Below are 25,007 nucleotides of genomic sequence, written 5' to 3'. Positions count from 1 at the left end.
CAATTTTGGCGTAGTTTAAACAAAAAAAATCAATATAAATGCAAAATTAATTTCGGTTTATGCATGTTTTACTTTATTCAGCTTTCATATCAACAATGAACTATTCAAGTACTAAAACGCCGAGTCGTACGACCATCCAACACTTGCTTTTCACTCCAGGAACAGCGAGGTCAGTATTTGTTGTCAGTAGATACATGCGATCGGATATGCATTTAATGATGAAGACGATTTACCGTTGATAATCGTTGTAATATTCCTTAAATTTATTGATTAGAGGTAATCAATGTTAGTGTCTTTGACGTTTTACCTTGCCTAAAGTTATACGTTAAGGTAACACTATTTTCTTTGGAATTTTTTCCAAACCGTTAGTTCGAGTTTGTTCAACATCCCTAGTTGTGGATTTTTTTTCACCGTTGTGATGACTTAACAAATAGTGGCATACGGTTTTCATATCCTTTAATGGCTTTAGTGGTTGACCATAATATATCTGGAGAGTGAAATCAACACAGAAGAAGCAACGAAATTAAATGCAAGCGATATTTTATGCACTTGTAGCAGACGATCTGTTTTCAACATAGTGAAACGCAGATTAAGAAAAAAAAGTTAAACTAATTGGTTCCAAGATGGTTCGATAGTTGGAGTGTTCTTTTATGTTCAGGTGAGTTGAAAATATTCGGTTGTATTTTTCCATAAATTAAGGCATGAATTGAGGTTAGATATTATAAAGTTACAATGTACTAGTTAATTAGAAAAAAAATAAGCATACTGTATACATACATGAAGAAACATGCAAGCCATTATCTAGCTATGTACAGTCTGTATATGTAATCCAATCGTTTTATTATCAAATAGGTTTTTCAATGCCAAAATCTAGCATTGTTTAGTAAAATATATCTGCAAATTAAATATTACATGCAATAGACTTTCTATCATTTCTACATTAAGATATTTTAAATTAGAAAAATTAAGAACACCATATTTGATTAGTTTCAAAGCTAAGTAACTATTTTAGTGTCATAAAATCTTATGTTTTAACAGAATTTTTGCTGAAAAAACCCTTCCTTTAATAGTTTAGATAATACAATCTGAAGAAAATTTAATTGATTACTTACATTCATTAGATTTTTGATTTTATTTTGTACTTATATTGAAATTAATTTCAAGTGCAGTAGAGCCCCATTGAGAATTGATACACATGAAGAAAATGTCTAAAGTGAGTAAGGCGAATTACACTGTCGTGTTTCTTGACATGTTTGTAGCTTTGTTGTAATGCATGGAACAAATGGTGCATGCATCCATCAGCATCGCTCTTTATATATATGCACATATATATACATGTGTACACATGCAGGCATAGAGAAAATCTTTGCTTACTGTATTTAACCCAAAAACAAAAATGATAAATAGCAGATGTGGAAAACATGCTAAAAAATTAATAATTAAAAAAAAATTATTTTAAAAAAGTATTTTGGTATTTGAATAGCTGAAGAATCTGTAGATGATTGTGCCACAGTGTCATTAATCATGATTGTCAGTTTTTATGAACTCCATAAAATAATGGCACTATATAGTTGTATGTTGTGAACTTTGTCAAGTTGATTGTGTAAGTCCATGTACCATGTATATACATATATATAAGATGTAAGAAGTTGTCAGTTCAAGTTTGTCACAGTCATGCAGACTTGGGTATTTGAATTATACCTTCGTCCACTAATGAAAACATTACTTTATGTTCCTATTATGTGAAACAAAATTAACAAATAAAACAAATGAAAAAAAATGAAATAAGGAAAAAAAAAAAGGCTTCAAATCCCCACAGGTACCTTCTCAGCTGGAAAATTTCAGTCTAATTAAGCCTCAAACCAACACCCTTTCAATATACTATTGAATAAAAGTTTTTTGACTTGGAGGTCATTTACTAGAAGGCAGAGTTTAATAAGGTCATGCATTTCTTGAAATTTTCTCGGTCATTTTTTCTCTTTCAAAATTAAACAACTTGGTTTGATTTTTTACATGTGGACTTTTTTTTGGTCATTATTCATTTCTCAAAAAACAAACGTATGAATCTTTATAAAACATCAATTAAAATTATTAGAGAATTTCATAAGAGATCGAAGTAGGAATATTTGGTCACACATCTTGTTCAAATGTTCAATGCCTGTGTAGACATGGGTTTTAATCTGTAAGTAATTTATACAGGTATAATACTGTAATAATAACTTGGGCATTATCCAGGAATAAGCCGTACAGAATGTTTCACGTCAAACAGCACAATTCATGTGCACAGAGCACAACAGACTTATAAAGTTGTTTCCAAAAGTTCCTTTAAAATATGTGAAAGATTATTTTCTGCTAGTGATTAATACAATGTAAGTGCTTAAACCTTTAGATATGATCAAATATTGTGATCGAGTAATAGAGATCTTATTGGATTCATACATGCTGACCTTACCAAATTCTGCATAATTTAAACGACTATTTCTTTAGAACCAGTTGACAGTGAAATGTTCCCTTTAATTATCAATTCAGAGTTAATTAACTGTAAAATTTAATCAATTTAAAACCAAAACGTGAATTTCAAATGTTGATGTGGTATGTATTACAGACATTAGATTTTACTTTACTGTCATGTTTGTATGTACTCTACTGAATTCAAAATTTGAATATAGGTATATGTTAATATAGCTCAATCTTTAATTATATCTAGGCTATGCTCATATTTTGTGTATAAAGTAATATTGAAATCTAAATGTATGCTAACATTGTCAGGTATTCATATTGTACAATGTCATATCAACTTGGTAAATGAAAGCACCCACTACAGACACTAGTAATCCATGAATGCTGAGCATGGGAATTCAATCACATACAGGGCTCTATAAAGATCCTATCTTCAGGGTATGGAAATGGCATACAATGAAACTGACAGTTTTCATTAATTAAGAATAGTACACAGACCAATGTCATTTATAAAGAGATCATTCAAACACTTGTCAGTGCAGTTGAACAAGTCTCCAATGCTGAGCCACACAAAGCAGTGTGACTTCACTTGTACAGGTTGGCCTTGTTTTGTAGACTCTTCAAGTGAGAGGGGCGTCGCTGCTACGTGCGATGGAGAAGTATGAGAACCTGGGTCTGGTGGGGGAGGGCAGCTATGGGATGGTGCTCAAGTGTCGCCACAAAGAGACCGGTCAACTGGTGGCCATCAAAAAGTTCCTGGAGAGCGAGGATGATAAGATGGTCAAGAAAATCGCTCTCCGCGAAGTCAGGATGCTTAAGGTAGGTGGGGGCAACAACCAAGAGGATGGGGTCTGAAAAGCTGAATGTCAACTTTTAAGATATCAAAAAGTTTGGTGGTAACCCTTACATAAGCAAATAATTAAACAAAAAGCATTGTTGTGACCAGTTATGGAGAGTTCTGTTGTCATTTGTGAAGGTATCAGGCTGACTGATGGGTTAGAGCAGATCATCGAGCCTCTTATCCACAAAACCTCTCCCTCATTTTCTGTGTCCATGCCTTGTGTTTGGAATCTGTGAATCTCTTTGTATGCAGCTATTGTTATCACTTACTGTAAATGTATTACGTTTGGCTATGTATTCTATTTAGCGTATTTGGCCGAATGTGGCTTCCGCTAAATCGAGTACATCGCTAAATGTCATGCATATATGTATAAGAATAGTCTTATTCAGGAATGCTACGCCAATTTAGATCCATGCCAACTTGATCAAAATCTAGTTTCCGCCAAATATTGTACATGCCAAATATAATATGTTTACAGTATTTTGTTAGTATGCAACTTCTAATGAATTGAATACAAAGCATTCAATTTGTTTGCCAATGAAAAGAAAGATGTTTCTTGTGTCAAAAGTCATATCTGTCTTTGTATTTGTGTGTCCCTTAGAGAATACTACTATCTTGTAAATACCAATTCTAGTAATAGAGGCTTTAGATGATTGTAATTGAACAAGCGCCTTCTTCAAGACCAAACCTTACTTTTTTAACCAAATTGATTGATCACCACTTTCTGTGTTGGGATTTGAACCCAAAATACAACTGTAATACACTATTAAGTTTGTCATTAGGTCTTTCCACCTTTCAGGTGAAAGACCTCTTGTTTTCTTTATGTTTTTTCTTCTTCTTCTTTTTTTCTATTTAGCTCGGGGTGACTTTTTTATTATTAGAGTTATCCAAACAACTTAAACTTTATGTAATTGCTCATTAAAAGTTATGGTACCAATTGACCCTGTGTCAAAGAACTCCCAGAACTTACAGAGTTATTGCCCTTTGAGAAGAAAATGCTTGTTATCGCTACTCCTCTGAAACCATAAGAGATACGGATTTGGAACTTTTACCAATGTCTTCATTACACTTAGATGGTTCTTCAATCTATTCATACCAAAAGGATTTGAGGCCCCCTTGTAGTAGTTATTGCCCCTGAAAGTATTTAAATTTCCATAAAATCACTTCCAACTTTTTTATTATTTATCATAGAGACTTCTAACCACTTGGGATGGAAGAGTCTACCTTGGCCGAACAAAATGACATAAAGGTCAAAGGTCAAGGTCATTTGAGAAGCTGTTAATTAACGAGTTTTTATATCTCTTTTGTTTAGGGTGGTAGAGAAAAACATTTTTATGGATGTAGTAGGACATCTTAAGACATTTTAAAATATAGCCCCTTGGCTCATACCTTTGAATAATTACAGAGTTATAGCCCCTATTGTACGAAATGCTTGTTATCGCTACTCCTTTGAAACTATAAGAGATAAAGACTTGGAACTTTTACCAATGTATTCAGTATACTTGGAGGGTTCTTCAATCTATTCATACCGAAAGGATCTGAGGCCCTCTTCTAGTAGTTATTCCCCATGAAAGTTTTTAATTTTCTATAAAATCATTTCCACCTTTTTTATTATTTGTCGTACAGACTTCGGACCACTTGGAATAGAAGCGTCTACCTTGGCCAAACAAAATGACATAAAGGTCAAAGGTCAACGTCATTTAGAAGTCTTTTAATTAATGAATTTTCATATCATTTGAAATACAGAATTATAGTAAGGGTTTCAATAGCTTGCTGGATTGCGCAATAAGGTATTCAATTGGGTCAGCCAGGTATCACATAAAGTCCTGTGGCTACTCAAGTGGAACTTGTTATTCATTTTGTACAAAGACAGCTAGCCTGTAGAACACTCTCTTCTATTGTTAGCTTTACTGTTTATACGATTGTGTAAAGAATATTCACTTGGCTCAGTTTTGTTCATAGTAAGTGGAAAAAAATTCAGAAAAGTAATTAGATAAATCTTTACCGATATATACAACATGGAATTTAAAAAAAAAATGGCTTGATAATAATAAAAATAAAAAATCTCTTTTAAAACCATTTATCAATTAATGGCCTTGTGGTTTTCCCATTTTATAGTACAACATATATCATAGGTATAGTAATGTTTTGTAAATCTTATAGAGCAATCTAGCAATTCATTAAAATATTAGGTGGAAAGACCTCTAATTGTTCTCGAACAATTAGCCTACTAGTTTATTTAGTGATGTTTCCAGCCATACACTTCTATCTGATCTGTGGGACTTAATATGCTTTCCAGAGAAACAGTAATTGCAAAGGCTCATTTACATCACAAACAACTATATTATCCAAATGAAAGAATGAGGTACATGATGATGTAATTGTAACAGAGTTTCACCTGAAACTTAATTAAATATTTCTGTAAATGATCCTATGCCTGATCTTGGGTGATTTGTAGGGAAGATGGGGACAAATGTTTAGGGAAATTCTTATAAAGAGATGGTTGATTGCAAAAGCTCTGTCTATTGTCATAAGATGTCAGTATGGAGAAAACATAGTGTAAAAAGACTTGACTTCAGTCATTGTAGCAATAAATACAGAGACTTTAAAACTTGTTAGGCATTTCATTCTTGTTACAGATATCATCTACAACTGTCTACTCTCTCCTATTTTAAGTGTTGAAGTACCAGTTTAAAACTTAATGACATTTTCTTGTCTTGGATAAAATACACAATTCTCCCCTGATGTTTGATCAAGCCAAGTATATAACCTTGAATGTATGCATGTTGTTCTTGACAATTTGCATAACACTGGTTGCGTATGAAATAAATATAGTCAATATTGATATGTAATAAGGGGATTAAGGCTTGTAGTTTAATGCTATTAGAACTATTGCTTTCAGTGAGAGTGTACAGTGTTGAACTATTGAATGTAATGATCTCTGGGCCTTCTGTTATAATCAGCCAAAGTTCTAATACACATTAAATAAATTTGATGAATTATTTAAAATGCTAAGATATCTATCCGGAAGTTCTGAATATGGTACTGCAGTTAAGGCATTTTAAAGTAAGAAAAATCAAGCTATAGGAAAAAGAGTATAGTGAAAGTTTAATTATCGTGAGAATGGGCACATAATTGAACGGGTGCAAATATGTAACCTAGAAACATCAGTTATAGAATCCCTTATAAAATACATGAACATATATACTAGTCTATAAAGAAACAGAATATGCAAGTTACATTCTAAAGTGTTTCTTTATACAATACCAGTTACAGAATACATTTATTTGTAAGCTTATTAATGAAGGTAATTAGTATAAAGTGGATCTGTTAGTAATACAGTACATTGTAATAGATTACAATAACAGAGTACCTCGTAAGTTGTAATTAAAGATACTATCACAGAGTATCTTGTAATTATGGTTACTATTACAAAGTACCTTGTAATTATGGTTACTATGACAGAGTACATTGCAATTATGCTTACTATTACAAAGTACATTGTAATTGTGGTTATTATTACAGAGTAAATTGTAATTGTGGTGACTATTACAGAGTGCCTTGTAATTGTGGTAACTATTACAGAGTACATTGTAATTGTGGTGACTATTACAGACAACATTGTAATTGTGGTATCTATTACAGAGTACATTGTAATTGTGGTGACTATTACAGAGTGCCTAGTAATTGTGGTGTCTGTTATATTACAGAGTGCCTTGTAATTGTGGTGACTATTACAGAGTGCCTTGTAATTGTGGTGACTATTACAGAGTGCCTTGTAATTGTGGTGACTATAACATAACACATTGTAATTGTGGGTTCTATTACATAACACATTGTAATTGTGGTTACTATTACAGAGAATATTATTAAGTTACACTATACATTTAGAGTCAAAGTCAAAGACCAGTAAGTTGTAGGTGCTTTGTAAGCTTGTTACATTCCATGTTATAGTCAGAATCACAGCTATGCTACAATAATAGGTTACACCCCACGTTACAGTCAGAATCACAGCTATGCTACAATAACAGGGGACACCCTATGTTAGAGTCAGAATCACAGCTATGCTACAATAACAGGTTACATCCCATGTTATAGTCAGAATCACAGCTATGCTACAATAACAGGTTACACCCTATGTTACAGTCAGAATCACAGCTATGCTACAATAACAGGTCAACCCATGTTATAGTCAGAATCACAGCTATGCTACAATAACAGGTTACACTGTAAGTTACAATAACAATATGAAGTATTTGGTTCATGCTTAGTTACACTCATTTATTGAAATTTTACCGAATTTAGTAATAGTTCAACTATAAGTAATAATGAAAGTTGTACATTTGTGTTGGTTGCATGGTAAATACTAAGTGACTGTCACAATCATCCAGTAGGTCTCCCTGTATCCCTCTGCCTCAGATTATTGACTTATTGTCATACAATGTAAAGGTGTAATACATGTATATATAAGTTTTACTGCAGTGTTCTCTGAAGAGTTTTATCATAATAACTGAACCTATTGGCAAAGAATTGAGAAGAAAATGTCCAGCGGTAAAAAAAAAAAATTATTACATTGAATTATTTTGCTTTTGTTATGTTGATTAATGTTATTAAATGGCTCTGTGGGGTTTGCTGAAAACTTTCTTTTCATGCACTACCTTTTAAATTACAGCCTTTATGTCATTAATTTTTGTGAATAATGATGAGGGAATGTGCTTTGTAATCTGTGCACTTGATAAGCATGGCTCTGCTGGTTACCTGTAGCCATGGCGGTGTGCAGAGTTGGCATTTCATTCCTTTCACCGACTGGTGCTTTGTGAACGTACTCAAACACTGTGTATCTGTCTAGCCGGCCCGTGTGAAGCAGTAAAGAGTTGATACCATACCAGAGTGTGTGTGGGGACAAGTCACCTTGTTAACAAATGGCAGACAGGCATCAGAAACGATTAAAGCAGAGAGAACAGGGACCAGAGGTCAAGGTCACATGTTGAAAGTCAGAAAAAACGGTGTAGGTGTTGGTTGGCTTGGTCTGATTAATTGTATGAGTTAGGGACATGCTTCTGTAAGCATATATAGGAGGATACCCGACCGGTGACAAAACGATACATTGATAGGAATGTAAAGGTCGTGACCTCACAGACATGATTATGACCTTGGTATAAGTACACCATATATTGTTAAGGCTCTTAGTTGTACTTGGTGCATTAGCAGAGTTAATGATTGGTTGGTATCTTTACTTGTTTATTTTGCCAAGGGCTTGCATTTTTACCATTATTATTTGATTACAGTAAAATAATTCAAACACACCATTGATTCAATGAAGAATAGTTGCTTTCATTACGAGATGAATGATTTTCTTTGAACCCTGTCTGCTTTTTGTAGACAATTAATTTTACATTAGTTTATTACCTTGTGTCTGTTGCATAAACGATAGATTTCATACTAACAGATTTTCTTTTTCAATTAGGTTTCGTCAAATAATAAAGTGTAGAAAAATCCTGAAAATTAGTTATTGTGCTCTCTGGCATCAGTGCATGACAGAGGGACAATGAGTTGTGAAATTAATAAATCCCAGGAAGTCAATAGATGGTCAATGTAGCCGTGTCTGCCCTGAGATTTATTCATTTATAGAACTCATCTCAAACACAGAAAACAGACTTCATCTCAATTCATTTCTTTAACTTCACAAAGGTGTTATAAAGCTATTCATTATTGGTATGTGTATACATGGTTTGTCTGAGCAGTTTTTGTCCATTCAGGTTAATTGAATTCTATCGCAGCCGGCCATGTTTTGGATTGTAGTAAGTAGCTTCGTGCAGTCAGCCCAGCCTGTTGGCGAGGTTTTAAGTTTCTGCAATCTTTTATTGGATGTTAAACCGAACAGGTTTACACTTGGAGTCAGAACAATATCTTCGATGGGGCATACACATAGATGTTTGTTTAATCCTTTATAAAATAATCACCAATATATCTATAAATATTTTGGATTGTTGTTGGTTAAATATGCATTACGGCACATTCATCTCCAGCCATGCACAGACATTATGAGTGGCTCATGTGTTTGTCTCCACAAGGGGAGGATGGCATTAAAGGGTCTGCTTAATTCAATTGTTCATTCAAATTCAAATAAAGCAGCGTTGGTGCACAGCTGGCCTTTAACTCGGGTATATATATCTATACCTTACTTATCCTGGTGGACCAGGGGACAGATTTGGTGTATATATAAATGTACACCAGGGAAGAGATTAGCGCTAAATGCAGACCTTGACAACAAGGTTTCTCTGATACAAAGCTGTGCATTTGACTTTTTGGTAGCCCAGGCATCAATTAAGCTTGAGGTTTCTATAGGTTATGGGTTCTATATTAGCAGAAAAAAAATCTCTATTTTGATTTTTTGATAAATTTGCTTTGATTTTTTTCCCCATTAAAATAGGATAGAATATTTAGAAAAAAAATGTCTAATTTTATAATTGAGGTGATTCCATGAAGGACCTTGGGACAAATGAGATTATATATATTTTTTTAGTTTTATACGATATAAAATGGTTTGGGGCAGTTTACGCTTTATAAACCACTTCATGGTTTATAAAAAAGCATAAACTGTCCCAAACCATTTTATATCGTATAAAACTAAAAAATATTGAATTCATTGCTTATAATTTAATTTTTTTCTATTATAGATAAAAACAGTCATTTGACCTTTAAAATGACATCAAATTGTACAAAATTCAAACGTAATGTCAAGAGGATTAATACATTTGACATTAGTCTTACTTTGATGTAGGCAACATTCTTTATACAATATAGACTAATTTTTTAGGCAATCAGAAAATTAATTATATATATATATATATATATATATATATATATATATATATATATATATATATATATATATATATATAAATATATATATATATATTGGTATGCATAGTGTTGGTTTCTATGATGATTTTATTTTTTAGGGGACAAATGAGATTCTATAAATATATATCAGTATAACTAGATTTATATATTGGTTTCCATGATGTTTTATTTTGGAGGACACCTCGGGACAAATGAGATTCTATAGTGGTATACCTAGAGTGTTGTTTAATCAATCAGTAGATTTATTTGAGGACCCAGGAACAGAGTAGCATTCCAGTCCTAGAAATATCTGTATCTGTGTCGCCAAGTTTAAGCCTGCTAAGTGGTTCCTCTACTTTTGTTTGATATGTTAATCTTACATAAGACTCTCTTCAAACACTTCATTTCTGTGTGGTTTAGCAAGGGAACTAGAAGATACAGAGAATTACAGATAGGCTAAACATAGATAGATTTACAAACTTAGGTGTTACTAAAACACAACTATTAAGTTGTCGATATGACGGATCACTCGACAGCGAGATTGTGGAGCAAGTGACCGAGAGTCAAACTCAAACCATAGAATCAAAGTCTCCTATTTAACAGAGTGTGTATTACAAACATGGGGCAGGAAAATTGATTACATAACTGTGTAATTCTAAACTACAGGTATACTTTATAACACAGGTGTACCCTAAACTACAGGTAAACCCTAAACCCCAGATATACCCTAATCCACAAATAAACCCTATACCACAGATATACCCTAAACCTCAGGTATACTATATACCACAGATATACCCTAAACCACAGGTATACCCTATACCACAGGTATACCCTATACCACAGGTATACCCTATACCACAGGTATACTATATACCACAGGTATACCCTATACCACAGGTATACCCTATACCACAGGTATACTATATACCACAGGTATACTATATACCACAGGTATACCCTATACCACAGGTATACTATATACCACAGGTATATTATATACCACAGGTATACCCTATACCACAGGTATACCCTATACCACAGGTATACCCTAAACCACAGGTATACTATATACCACAGGTATACTATATACCACAGGTATACTATATACCACAGGTATACCCTATACCACAGGTATACTATATACCACAGGTATACTATATACCACAGGTATACTATATACCACAGATATACCCTATACCACAGGTATACCCTATACCACAGGTATACCCTAAACCACAGGTATACTATATACCACAGGTATACCCTATACCACAGGTATACCCTATACCACTGGTATACCCTAAACCACAGGTATACTATATACCACAGGTATACCCTATACCACAGGTATACCCTTAACCACAGGTATACCCTATACCACAGGTATACCCTTAACCACAGGTATACCCTATACCACAGGTATACCCTTAACCACAGGTATACCCTATACCACAGGTATACCCTATACCACAGGTATACCCTATACCACAGGTATACTATATACCACAGGTATACCCTATACCACAGGTATACCCTTAACCACAGGTATACCCTATACCACAGGTATACCCTATACCACAGGTATACCCTATACCACAGGTATACCCTATACCACAGGTATACCATAACCCAAAGGTAAACCCTATACCACTGGTATACCCTTAACCACAGGTATACCCTATACCACAGGTATATCTTTAACCACAGGTATACCCTATACCACAGGTATACCCTACTCAAAAATGGTCTGAAGCACATGTACCTATAATGTCTCTTCTTTAGCTGGATTTCTAGGCTTAATGAAGAAAAGATTTGAAGATTACCAATTTCTTTGTAAGTTAAGGGATTTACGTAGACAATGAAATATTTTGTGGTTGCGTAACTCTCCCACCTATTGATTAAGTCTCCACATGTACTTTTTCCTGGCTATAGTGCAGGCATTAAGAATTGATCTATCAATTAGTTTTCCTTACATAGAGATGTAACTGGATTATACTGTGCTGTGACCGATTGGTTCTCTGTCCCACTGATTGGTTCGCTCACCTGGCAGTGACTAGGGCCGATCTGTTTTGTGCTCTGTACTTTATTATTACAGGATAGTCTATGCTTTCCCACTTATTAAGTGAGAATACTTTCTATCTGACCTGAAATAGTCCAGTGGATGATACTTGTATCGTGTGACTTCTTTAACAGGAACCATTTCTAAATGAAGTAGCTTAAAAGCAGTTGCTCCTAATGCAAATTAATATTGTATTTATATCCCAGTTACAGGGTTGTTTATATTTGTTTTTATTTGATAGATTTAAACACCAATCTCTGAGTTGTAGTACAAGTCAATCTCTGAGTTGTATAACAAGCCAATCTCTGAGTTGTAGAACAAGTCAGTCTCTGAGTTGTAGTATAAGTCAGTCTCTGAGTTGTAGTACAAGTCAGTCTCTGGGTTGTAGTACAAGTCAGTCTCTGAGTTGTAGTACAAGTCAGTCTCTGAGTTGTAGTACAAGTCAGTCTCTGAGTTGTAGTACAAGTCAGTCTCTGAGTTGTGGTACAAGTCAGTCTCTGAGTTGTGGTACAAGTCAGTCTCTGAGTTGTGGTACAAGTCAGTCTCTGAGTTGTGGTACAAGTCAGTCTCTGAGTTGTGGTACAAGTCAGTCTCTGAGCTGTGGTACAAGTCAGTCTCTGAGTTGTAGTACAAGTCAGTCTCTGAGTTGTGGTACAAGTCAGTCTCTGAGTTCCGGTACATCTCAATCTCTGAGTTCCGGTACATCTCAATCTCTGAGTTCCGGTACATCTCAATCTCTGAGTTCCGGTACATGTCACAATTGATGTACCTAGTCTATGTTTGTTAAACTTCAACTGATTGTGAAGTTTATTTTGTTGTATGTTTTGTGATTCAACAAAGAAGATACAATTTACATAATTTATGGATTTCATCTTGTTTTTATGCCACAAATTATGTTTGTACACTGAATTACCTTGTTCACATCATCTATATCCATCTTACTTAATGATAAGCAGATATGGTAATTCAAAACCCCCTGAAAAGTATTACAAATGGTTTTAATTTACCATATTTGTGAAGTTTCTGCAAACATCATGCCATGTGATTATTGTTTTGCAAAGATATGAATAATTAAAAGGATAAGAAAATATTTGAATAACTGGAAATTAGACGATTTTGATATGTACTTCCAAGGGAAATTTTTAAAATTTTACACAAGTTGAATAAAAAGATGTGCAAAGTTTCTCCATTGTATTGCAGCAACTGCGGCACGACCACCTGGTGAATCTGATTGAGGTGTTCCGGAGGAAGAAGAGGCTGTACCTGGTCTTTGAGTTTGTGGACCACACAGTTCTGGACGAGCTGGAGAAGTGTCCCAATGGTCTGGACGAAAACACAGTGCGCAGAATCCTGTGGCAGGTCCTGAAGGGGACAGAGTTCTGCCATCTACACAATGCAAGTTCACCTTCTCACATTCTCTCTGTGGTTTTATCTTTCTCTTTTATTTTTAAAAGCTTTAGTCAAATTTGACTTTTACCCAATAACTGAAGCAGCATTTTGGATGAACAGATTTTCTCAGCAGTGTTAATTCTATTTTTTTAAAAAGAATTTCTTTCCCCTAAACCATAAACTGATTCAAAAGCTAAAATTTGACTTAAGTAAGCATGTTCTCAGTTTATGATCTTGGGGCCAAATATGAAGTTTGTTATGAAATTTAACCAATACCAGAAAACGTGAAGCAGCATTAGAGAGAACAGATTTATCTTTCAGATTATCCACAGAGACATCAAGCCAGAGAATATACTGGTCAGCAAGTCAGGCATTGTAAAGCTGTGTGACTTTGGATTTGCTCGGACGCTCGCTCAGCCCGGGGAGACGTACACGGACTATGTGGCGACCCGTTGGTATCGAGCCCCAGAACTTTTGGTGGGGGACACCAAGTATGGCAGGTAATGACCCACTAGCTAGGTCTGGATGGGGACACTAAGTATGGTAGGTAATGACCCAGTAGCTAGGTCTGGTGGGGGACACTAAGTATGGCAGGTAATGACCCAGTAGCTAGGTCTGGTGGGGTACATCAAGTATGGCAGGTAATGACCCAGTAGCTAGGTCTGGTGGGGGACACCAAGTATGGCAGGTAATGACCCAGTAGCTAGGTCTGGTGGGGGACACCAAGTATGGCAGGTAATGACCCAGTAGCTTGGTCTGGTGGGGGACACTAAGTAAGGCAGGTAATGACCCAGTAGCTTGGTCTGGTGGGGGACACCAAGTATGGTAGGTAATGACCCAGTAGCTTGGTCTGGTTGGGGACACCAAGTATGGCAGGTAATGACCCAGTAGCTTGGTCTGGTTGGGGACACCAAGTATGGCAGGTAATGACCCAGTAGCTAGGTCTGGATGGGGACACTAAGTATGGTAGGTAATGACCCAGTAGCTTGGTCTGGTGGGGGACACCAAGTATGGCAGGTAATGACCCAGTAGCTTGGTCTGGTTGGGGACACCAAGTATGGCAGGTAATGACCCAGTAGCTAGGAGTCCACTAAGAGCACCTGCTCTGTGTAGGTGATTGATCTCGATCAGTGATTGATACCGTATCAGTGATTGGTTCCTTCACAGGAGCTTATCTGATATCAGGGTTACCAGCCATCACAAGGTGACACCTAATGAATTAATCCACCTATAAATCAACACACTGAAAACAGTACTAAGTACAATTACCACATCATATCTCAAGAACTGAATTCAATTTGTCATTGACTGGTTTGAAGTTTGTGATATCAGCTGATAGCTAATTTATCTTCAGTACCTCAGGTACAAATTGCTTATGTACTTATTGTTGATAAATGGTGTATATTAAATCATCTCTGATGCTACTTCACATAATTATATATTACTTCTCATAACTCTGTGATTAAATTTCAATTCATTGATGGCCCCCCTGCCAGACTCTTTGGTTCATCACACCTACTCCTCTCTGGGTATATTTACCCTACAGTTGCCCATCAGTCATATATAACCCCCAAATCTCTTTATCATAATGCTAACAGTTGATCCATTTACCTGTAACTGTGATTTGCCCACACCTGAGTGTGTATACACGTAGTTATGAGTGGTTATAGAGCCTCGGTTTGATGTTGTAGGGCTGTAGATATCTGGGCAATAGGATGTCTGGTGGCGGAGATGTTGACCGGGGAACCCCTCTTCCCCGGGGACTCCGATATAGACCAGCTCTACCATATCGTCAAATGTTTCGGTAAGTTATGGAAGATTTTAACATCAAGAAGCATTTATTAATTGAGTCATCATCAATATGAATTATTAAATGGGCATTTCCTTTTGTCTTTTTTAGGTAACTTGACCCCCAGGCATAAGGAGGTATTTCTCAGGAACCCATTATTTGTCGGGATGCGACTACCAGAAGTTAGAGAAATTTCACCACTAGAAAAGAAATTTACTAGGATATCACCCCAGTCATTAGAATTAATGAAGGTTTGTATAGATAACAAGCACCACCTGACAATGCAGCCAGCATCAGGGGCAGGCTTGTTTTCATCGTAGACCAGAACCCTCTCACTAAGACATCAGTTTCCTTTACTTCTTTGCTACTTTGGTCCTTTAAAATAAGAGACATTTTCACTTTATTAAAATTTGTGCAATTTAATAAAAGGTGTATCAATGCTATTTCTTGCCACTGTTTATTGCTTTGTTTGATTTTAGCAATGTTTACGACTTGATCCCGATGAGAGGCCAACATGTTCTCAACTAATCAAACACGACTTCTTCTCCAAAGACAACTTCACCACACGCTTTCAGAACGATTTAAAACAGAGGATAGAGCGGGAGAATCAAGGCAACCCGCTGAAAACTCCCAGTGACAAAGATGATGATGACAGCAAGGGCAACAAAAAGAAGAAGAAAGCAGACAACAATAAGGTAAAATCATACTTATTTTGGTGTGGACACGTTTCTTGAGGATATCCAAAATGGCCCATTGCCTCACAAATACAAAAGCTGTAAATACATCATTGAAATTCATCTTCCACTTTTTGTACATGTCGTTTGTTTATGATACATGAATGTACATACCCATTATTTAGATTGTTTTTCTAAAGGATTCCAAAGCTTCAGAAGATAAAAAGAAAAAGGTGCAAGATAATGAAAAGACTGTGAAAAAAGCAGCAAATCCAAACACTGTTAATGGAACTGGTAATGTGTCCCTACCCGGTCCTAGTAATCAGTCCAAAAACAAGTCAGACAGCTCGGTCAACGAGGCCAAAGTGGACATTAAGGACAAAAAATCGGACAAAAATGACCGCAAACCAGATGACAAATCCGACAAGAAGTCGGGGGAAAATAAACGAAAGTCTGAGGAGACAAGTGAGAAAAAAGACGGTAAAAAAGCAGAGGATCATAAGAAATCGGACGATAAAGTGGAAAAATCGGATGATAAACAGTCTGAGTGTAAAGAGAACGAGAAAGACAAGGAGAATAACAAGGACAGCACTGTGTCTGCTGTTTCCTCGTCCAGTATACCCCCCATCAACAGTTCAGGACACACCGTTCATGTATCCACCCCCCCATCAATGCCCGCAATCAGCAGGTAAGCAGGACGAGAGACCTTTAACTCGGCCAGATCAATATCGGCCCGATTCCTACAGAATATAGAGCCAAATAGTCTACATAACTAGTTTTTAATATTGATGAAGAAGGAAAGTCATTGACACATAATTGTTGGCTTTTTATCCCTTGCAAAGATGTCTGGGGGAGCCTTGAATTCCCTCTGACAGTCCTCTGTTTACACACAACCTCAGCCTGGTAAAGGACAACCTGTAGGTAGACAGTTAATCTAGTGAGACATTACATGCTGCCTTTATCTAGTATGTTTAAGTTCTGATTATAGAGTCATTAAAGGGTGTAATGGACCCTAATCCTACTGTACAGACATGTCTGACAGTCACCTCAACAGACAAGATGTCCAGGGCTTCTCTGTGACAGCCCATTTCTGTATGCCAAAGGTCAAAGGTCAAACAAAAAAACCTACCAAACTCGGCACAGTGCTGTATGCAAGATTCAGTTATACATGCATCAATGAAAGTATCATAGGTCTTCACTGCTCTAGATTATAAACAGGCTTTTATCTAAGTCCATTTTAAGGTCAAGACAGGATTAGCTTTCTGATATGAAGTAGGGGGTCGGGACTCGGGAGTGATGTGAGAGATTTTATGGATATAAGTCAGATAGAGACTTTTTTAGTAATAAATTTTTGATTTTTTGAATGATACTGTATACAGGGTTATTTTTGCCCCGTGTTATTTTCACCCATTAACAATTGCAAATGGTTTTGCCCCATCTTGAATTCACCTAGATGCAGTTTTGTTAACATCGATATTATTTGCAATATAGAATTCACCCGGTCTTAAATTCACCCTTCGACAACGAGCGCAAAAGGGGCAAAAATAAAACGGGGGTGAATATTTCCTGGTATACGGTACTTTCAAAATAACATTTGTGTGAAAGTTTATCAGACTGGACTAGCTGTGAGATATAAAATGAAAGAGGCCAAATGTTCACTATTGATGAAATGTTTCTGATCCTCCACTAGTATTATATGGTATAAGATTTATTTTATTAGATCTTATTGAAGAAGATGTATATGTACTGGTACTCATTTAATTGAATAGGAATTAAGATATGCACCAATCACTTGAGGAAAATCCTATACATGTAATAATGATAATATTCCTTAACGAGGTCTTTTGGACACGATTAACAGGCTAATATCTATCAAGTTTATTAAAAATAATGAGAAGCGGGCTGTTAACTCTGAGGTTTGTCTGATTAACTGAGCACATATCTTTATATTCATGGTTTTATGTCTCAATATTGGTAATTGTTGATTAACAAAACGTCGGTGATATCAGCCTTTTTTAAAGTTGTATTGTTGATGTTAACATGACATCTGATATCAGCCTCTGTTTCACTTTGAAAATTTGATGTTAACAAGTCGTCAGTGATATCAGCCTCTGTTTCACTGTGAATTATTGATGTTAACATTTAGATTGACGTCAGATATCAGCCTCTGTTTAAGTTGTATTGTTGATGTTAACAAGACGTCAGTGATATCAGCCTCTGTTTCACTGTGAATTATTGATGATAACAAGACGTCTGATATCAGCCTCTGTTTGACCTTTATTGACAGACAGCCTCTAGTCATTAGATCCCAGTACTTAAGTCTTGCCAGGTTTGTACACAGATTTCCCTTCCTAGAAATTAGATCATAACTCTAGTCAAAACCAATAACACTATAGAATAGCATGTTAACATTGTACCAACAACTGAGAGTTTTTTTCTTTTTATACTCTTAATATGACATGATATATTTTCTATATTACATTTATATGTGGATGTATAACTGATTGTGATAATGTAGCATGTAAGCTTGGCTGTTTTCTTTACCATATATTAAGCTGTTTTTGTCAAGAGTCAAGATCAATACAGACTTGTCTTTATATATTGTGAATTTTTTGTCCCTAGCCCTCTCCATAAGGTAAACTATCAGCAAACTATGGTAGGCTTAGGACTTAGTGTATACAGGCATATCAATCTAGACATTAGACAAGCTCCTAGTTAGTCTGGTGTATATCATGTCTACAAACATTAGCTGCGGGTAGGTGTCTGTCCTCTGTCTATAGGTCTAGGTCCTCTCGTTTAGCGGGCGTCTCGTATAAAGTAGTGGTGTCTACCTGAGGGTAGAGGTCACTGAAGCAGGGTGAGTACAGCCGTACCTAGGATAGATGTAAACATGTTGATACGATTAAGACCACTGCTAGTTATATAGAACTCATGGTTTATCATCTTGACTGTAGAGGCTACACCGTACGAGGAGCTTATAGAGGGTGTCTCTTATGGAAAGCAATGTAACACACCCTATACTGAACTCACAGCATGCATAAATACCATATTTTTTTTTACAATATTTACCAAATTATATATAGTGGAGCTTCATTTTTTCTTGTAATGTTATCAAATTCAAATGGGTACAAATTATTTTCACAAAATAACCCACATTTAATCAAACCTCAAAACCAATTCATGCATTAAATTATTTTTTTTATTGAATAAACTTTATTTAAAAAAAAATTCAATAAACTATTGATATGATGAATAAAATATTTGAACACAGTGAATTGTAATACAGTAAGTTTCTGAAAACATGTTGTTCCTCCATACCCTCTCTGTTATCCTGAATTGCTCCATTTGGGAAATAATTGAAAGTCAGAATTAAGACATGCTGCCATTATATTCTTGCAGTCCAACCATGGGTTTCAATACTGCAAACAATCTAAGTCTGTCCAATTTAATGAGTTCTTCCATCTCTGGTCCTCCCCCGCTCAGGTAAGCTGTAGTGAGGGGACAATTATCTCAGTAGTGGCCGCTCACTAACTCACTCTCTCCTTCTGCATGCCACTAACAGCCGCTGTGTACTCGACTACTAACGCTCAACTAACAAATCATGCTGCAGCAGAAATTCTCTCTTGTCCAATCAAATTAAGCATTGTATTTACTTATGTAAATGAGATACAGGTGATCGATTTGCTGGAAATATCTGATTTTTTAAATAGACTATTTGAGATGTGTTGAAATTATCGAATTGAGTATCATTAGTTACATTTCTTATATCTCCAGTAAAAGTCATATTTTAATCCTTTAAAATGTTTGTAGGGAAATTTACCATGGGTAAAACTCAATCTCAAAAATTCAGTTTTACATGTTTATGAGACAAACTCTGCTTACATATTCTTGTTGCTGAAATTTAGTATTTTTTTCATGGAGCAGTTGTAAATTGCACACCTTATTACAAATTGAAGTTGTTGTCACACTTTCTATACATATATCTATTGTCTACCTTTTTATGAATAAATAATTCCAGTCTTCTAAAACATCTATACCCAGTGGACACAGATTTTCACCACTCTCATTCTGACTAACTTTTAGTGATGTATTCCTAGATTTTTATTATTTTTAGTTAGCGATATATCTCAGCCACGTGTAGGTGGCTCGTTTAGCAATATATCTCGGCCACATGTAGGTGGCTCGTAGGTGACATGATTAGCTTTGTTTCTATGTTAAATGAGATGGAGATGATGATAATTTTGTTGACTGCTGTGACTCTGTCATGTAGGGATATCTGGTCCCAGGCTTGGTGAGTATGAGAGAGGGAGACCCGTCCTCTGTCTGTGAATATAACTGTTTGAGTCTTCAGTAACAGCCTGAATCATGTCACAGTAGAGTCGTTATAGTCTAAACCTTATAGGCACAGTCATCAAGATCAGAATCACGTTTACCGTTTTAATTTAATACAAAATCATTGTAACTCTGCATTCTTCACTCGATCAGCATATTAAAAACTCCATTGACGAGTTCAGCATGTGCTTATGTTGAATGTGACCCTGCAATAATTTAAATGCTATCTACATTGAAACTTACTGCCGTGTTTAAAAACTGATCTTGTCATTAATTGGAACAAAAAAAATATTTGAATGGCCATACTTATATCAAACATTTTAATTTATGACCTATTTAATAAAATAAAAATTTTGCACTTATAAAGCTTAAAGTGAATTGGAGTCAAATCATATTTCTTATTTTATCAGTCAAATAAATGTTATATTCCTTGGTGAATTTCCCCGCATATTGATTTCTTCTACCAAGTGATAATGCATGCATTGATGCCCTTTTCAGGGTTAGTGATAAGATGGTCAAGAAGCCGCCACCCAATCTGAGTAAGAAGACCCCCATCACCAGTCACCACAGCACCACCCTCAGTCCCCAGCCCCTTCAGTCCGAGCGAAGCTTCCTCCATGATAAGGTGCAGGAAAAGATGAAGGCCAAGAGTCCCGACAAAAGGGAGAAGGAGTTCATAACCCTACCAGAGGTCAAAGGTGCTGAAGGTCAGTCAGGTCAAGGACACATCTTTATTTATCTGTATTTATATGCATTGACATAGAGCGGGCTGTTGTAACAATCTCTTGTTTTGTTGCAGCTCATCCGACTAAAACCAAACTGAAGCAGAACCACTCCCTGCAGAGGTCCTCTGTAGCCACCATACCTCACATCACTAACATCGACCCATTCTCAGGAACGCCAGTAAGTCCAGGGTCCTCAAGCAGAAAATGTATATAGATATATTGCCTGCTGTTCAATCCTTTCAATGTATTTCTATTATACTTGGATAGAATAAAAATTTGTGAAAAATTGAGCAAGTTGTCTTTTATCTAGCATCATTTGAAACCTACAGTCAGTCTCATTTACAATTATTGACCTTAAGCCAACTCATTGAACTTTTTTTGTTTACACGAATACTTATTACCGGGTATTCTAAATCCTCAAATGAGAAACAAAAACTCTAGTTTTTGGAGATACACTATTAAAACGAAGATCAATTTATGAAGATCAATTTATAAAAATAGCAGTCATTAACAGAAACAAGAGTAAGGAATGATGTGATTGGTTGGTGTTTCTTCACAAAAATGTGAAGTGCCCAATGGACAAAAGGCATGCATTGTTCAATTAATAACTAGAAATATTCATTGAGTTGGCCCATGGTCAGTATTACTAAGCATATGTTAGACAGGACGTAGGTTTCTTGTGATAATCCCTCGCTACATTGAATCGGTAGATTGTTCTGAATTATGAGTTGATAAATTTGACTACTTGTAATTATGAGTTGATAAATTTGACTACTTGTAGAATGACGCTCAGAGTTCTGATGGGAAAGAGGGCAATCTCCCTAATGTCTGATAAACATAGATATATTCCTGGAGTCTTGATAATACGACGTGGATATATCCCAGGAGTCTGTCAGATTCCCGAGCCTTACCTCTACAAAAGCAACACACGATGTTCACAGGAGGAGAATGTGGAATAAGTAGACTGTGGACTTTGTGTTGACTACATGTACTTGTATTTTCATATCCAGTCGTTCAAAGTATGTAAATGTCCGACTGTTGCCAGCAAGAAAACAAAGCCATTTTGAATGCATTTTCTTGAGCAAAATTTGGAAGTGGAATTGATTGTTTTGTGCAAAGATGTTCAATCATTTATATTTTTCATGATAATATAATTAATGTTCCTCATACAATTATCTGTACATGTTTTATGTACTTGTATCCAAATATTTCTTCCAAGAGCAAGATTTATTGTATGTGATGTATCCTATACATTATGCTAAAAGTGAAGAACTTGGTATAAAATATAAGTCTAGAATAATTTAGTACAGGGTCAGTAGATTTAGGATTCCAGTAATTTATTGATGATGCAGAATTGTACGTCATCCTGCTGTAATGGTGCTGACTAAAAATCTGTTGCTATCTAAATTCTCAGTGATGGCAGAGTCTGCTAACGGTCTTCTCTATTTCCCAATGAATAATACTCACTCACCGATTCTGTAGCTAGGCGACCAGTGATCTAATATAATTCCGATGTATCAGTATTATCAGTATTACCACAGACCTAAATCTGATTGGAGAGTTCGTTGTAATGAGGCAACACTGTATGGAGATTCTTCTAATCTTGAGGTGACTGTAGAAATGTGTGCGTAACTTCTAGAACTTATTCAGTGCAGAGACAATAATAGTGAATCTACCTGACTACAATTTAAATCATGTGTGAAACTGACTGGACAATGAAATCACAGTGAACTGAAAGGTGACTGTAATTGCATGAATCTTGAATTTACAGGAAAATTATACAGGTGATTCCATGAACATTATGGTGACTCGGGAAATATCAACTGATGCCAGGAGTTTCGTTGAGACTTTACTACGGCTATTTTTTTTTTTTATGGCTTTCCTGTATTTGAAAAAAAGTTCTACATAGATTATTCTTCATTTTGAAATATACTGTTGGACTGCTCGTAATGTATTAAAGAATTAAGGAGAATATAAGTAATATCTGATGATAAACTACGCAATAATTACTGTTCTGAAAATGACAGCATACCAATACAGCTCGTAATCCAGTAACCAGACAGTTGGTCTTGTATAGGCTTGTGTATAGGAGTAACCAGACAGTTGGTCTTGTATAGGCTCGTGTATAGGAGTAACCAGACAGTTGTCTCATATAAGCTCGTGTATAGGAGTAACCAGACAGTTGGTCTTGTATAGGCTCGTGTATAGGAGTAACCAGACAGTTGGTCTCGTATAGGCTTGTGTATAGGAGTTCTTCTATGAAATCTAGTCAAAACACATACTGATCGTGTGTGTCAAATGATTTCATTTATTATTACTAATAGCAACCCAGGAAAGTTTACCTGCATGCCGTGTGCAATTAAACATCTAGAGTAATAGCTAAATAGAAAGTTTTGCTCAAAGAGCTATTGACTGGAATAGTATAGTGTAGAAAATGAAATAGGAAATTGTTCATCCACAGCAGAAGAAACCTAAACAGTGAAATACTTTACATGCAGTAGAAGTCAATGAGTGTGAATCTAAATCATCAGAAAACCATTAGTTTAAATCAAATGTAAATTGATGGGGCATATTGCACATGTATGGCTATGTACAAAACATATACTCCAGTGCTTTGAGAGAGAGAGAAAGGGAGAGAGAGATTTATTTGATGATTTATCTATTTATTGTGTGTGATCATTCCGAGAGTGCACCAATCAGGGGCCTTCTCTCTATTTTCTTACAGAGCTTCATCTCTTTCAGTGTTCAATGTGTTCCAAACCAAGCATCATTACTATGTTGGTTCAGAAAAAAATCCTTATTAGTTTCTACCTGGTATTATATTATTTTTCTACCAAGTTGAATGCAATGCAATGTCGATTAACTGTTAAAGTGCTTATTTATGCTGGTAGTTAAGTATGCATCAAACAATACAGATAGGTGTCTAATACGCGGTTGCATTATTTACCACTGTTAAGTTTGAATTGTTGTAAACATGTGTATGGGGGTATTTTTTGCAGTTTAAAGCTTACAGCGTAACTTGTGTAAATCCCCCCCCCCCCCATGCATAAATAACCATTTTTACAGTACTATGTAAAATATTGCACATCAGCAACTTTTGCAAACTATTTTTTATGAAATGAAAAGGGAGATGACTCATGGTTTTTTAAAATTTCATACTTCCATTAATTACTGGAAATTCAAGCAAAAGTCTAGCTGGTGATTACTTTTTTGTAAAAAGAGTTTAGACTGAATTGATAGGGAAAACCATTGCTCTATGCAAAAAGAATCAATGCACCAAGAGTTGCTGTGTTAAACCTCATTTTCACACCAATTGCTCAAACTTCTCCTGATCATATGATAAATGCATTTATATACACATATCCAGTATTGTTTGCATAATTATTGATTATTCAGTATTGAAACCTATTTAAATATTGTTTACACTTGAACCTTGTATAATTGTTAAAGGATGTTGTTTTGTTATATTAATGTGTATTTTTCACTCTTTGGGTGCTTGTATCATACTTCAGTAAGAAATAAATATGGAAATTTGTTTGCATGATTTTTTTTTCATGAATGAAAAAAGAGATGACCTTTGACTCCATAAGAATACTGTATTCCTTTACACAGTAATCTTCTCCACAATGTTTTATTATGCCCCCCTTCGAAGAAGGCAGGGCAAATTGCTTTGCTGCTGTCCGTTTCTCTGTCGGTCGGTTCACCAATAGTTACTGTTAATTTTCTTCGCAGAGGTTGCACATATTAAAATTAGAAATTAAGTATACCGATTTATAATGATAATATCTAGGTCAAGTTAGATTTTGGGTACAATCGAGCAAATTTTTGACAAGAGTTATGCCCCTTGAAATCAGAAAACTTCCACTGATTTGCAGTTTCTATTCATTTT

The 25,007-nt window shown here is 35.5% G+C and overlaps 1 protein-coding gene across 16 annotated transcripts; it reads left to right on the top strand.

Moving 5' to 3' along the window:
- The first annotated feature begins 149 nt into the window (after window positions 1-149).
- Window positions 150-24,653, top strand: LOC105341206 (cyclin-dependent kinase-like 4). 16 transcript variants are annotated; one of them, XM_066065677.1, is made up of 15 exons: window positions 176-658; window positions 1,170-1,213; window positions 3,076-3,279; window positions 13,410-13,604; window positions 13,920-14,098; window positions 15,290-15,402; window positions 15,499-15,638; window positions 15,867-16,082; window positions 16,262-16,749; window positions 18,349-18,390; window positions 19,461-19,544; window positions 20,332-20,352; window positions 20,892-21,100; window positions 21,193-21,296; window positions 21,900-24,653. In XM_066065677.1, the coding sequence occupies exons 2-15, from the start codon at window positions 1,196-1,198 to the stop codon at window positions 21,948-21,950; spliced, it is 2,064 nt and encodes a 687-aa protein (XP_065921749.1). In that variant the 5' UTR covers window positions 176-658; window positions 1,170-1,195; the 3' UTR covers window positions 21,951-24,653. The 16 variants fall into 16 exon arrangements, with proteins under 16 accessions (XP_065921754.1, XP_065921749.1, XP_065921753.1 ...); XM_066065682.1 differs by lacking the exons at window positions 176-658; window positions 1,170-1,213 and adding an exon at window positions 150-169; XM_066065681.1 differs by lacking the exon at window positions 1,170-1,213.
- The last annotated feature ends 354 nt before the right edge of the window (window positions 24,654-25,007 follow it).

The sequence above is a fragment of the Magallana gigas genome, chromosome 7 (assembly GCF_963853765.1).
Source record: "Magallana gigas chromosome 7, xbMagGiga1.1, whole genome shotgun sequence".
In the NCBI taxonomy this organism is placed as follows: Eukaryota; Metazoa; Mollusca; class Bivalvia; order Ostreida; family Ostreidae; genus Magallana; species Magallana gigas.
The sequence above is the reverse complement of the archived record's forward strand: the minus strand, read 5'-3'. Positions and strand labels throughout refer to the sequence as shown.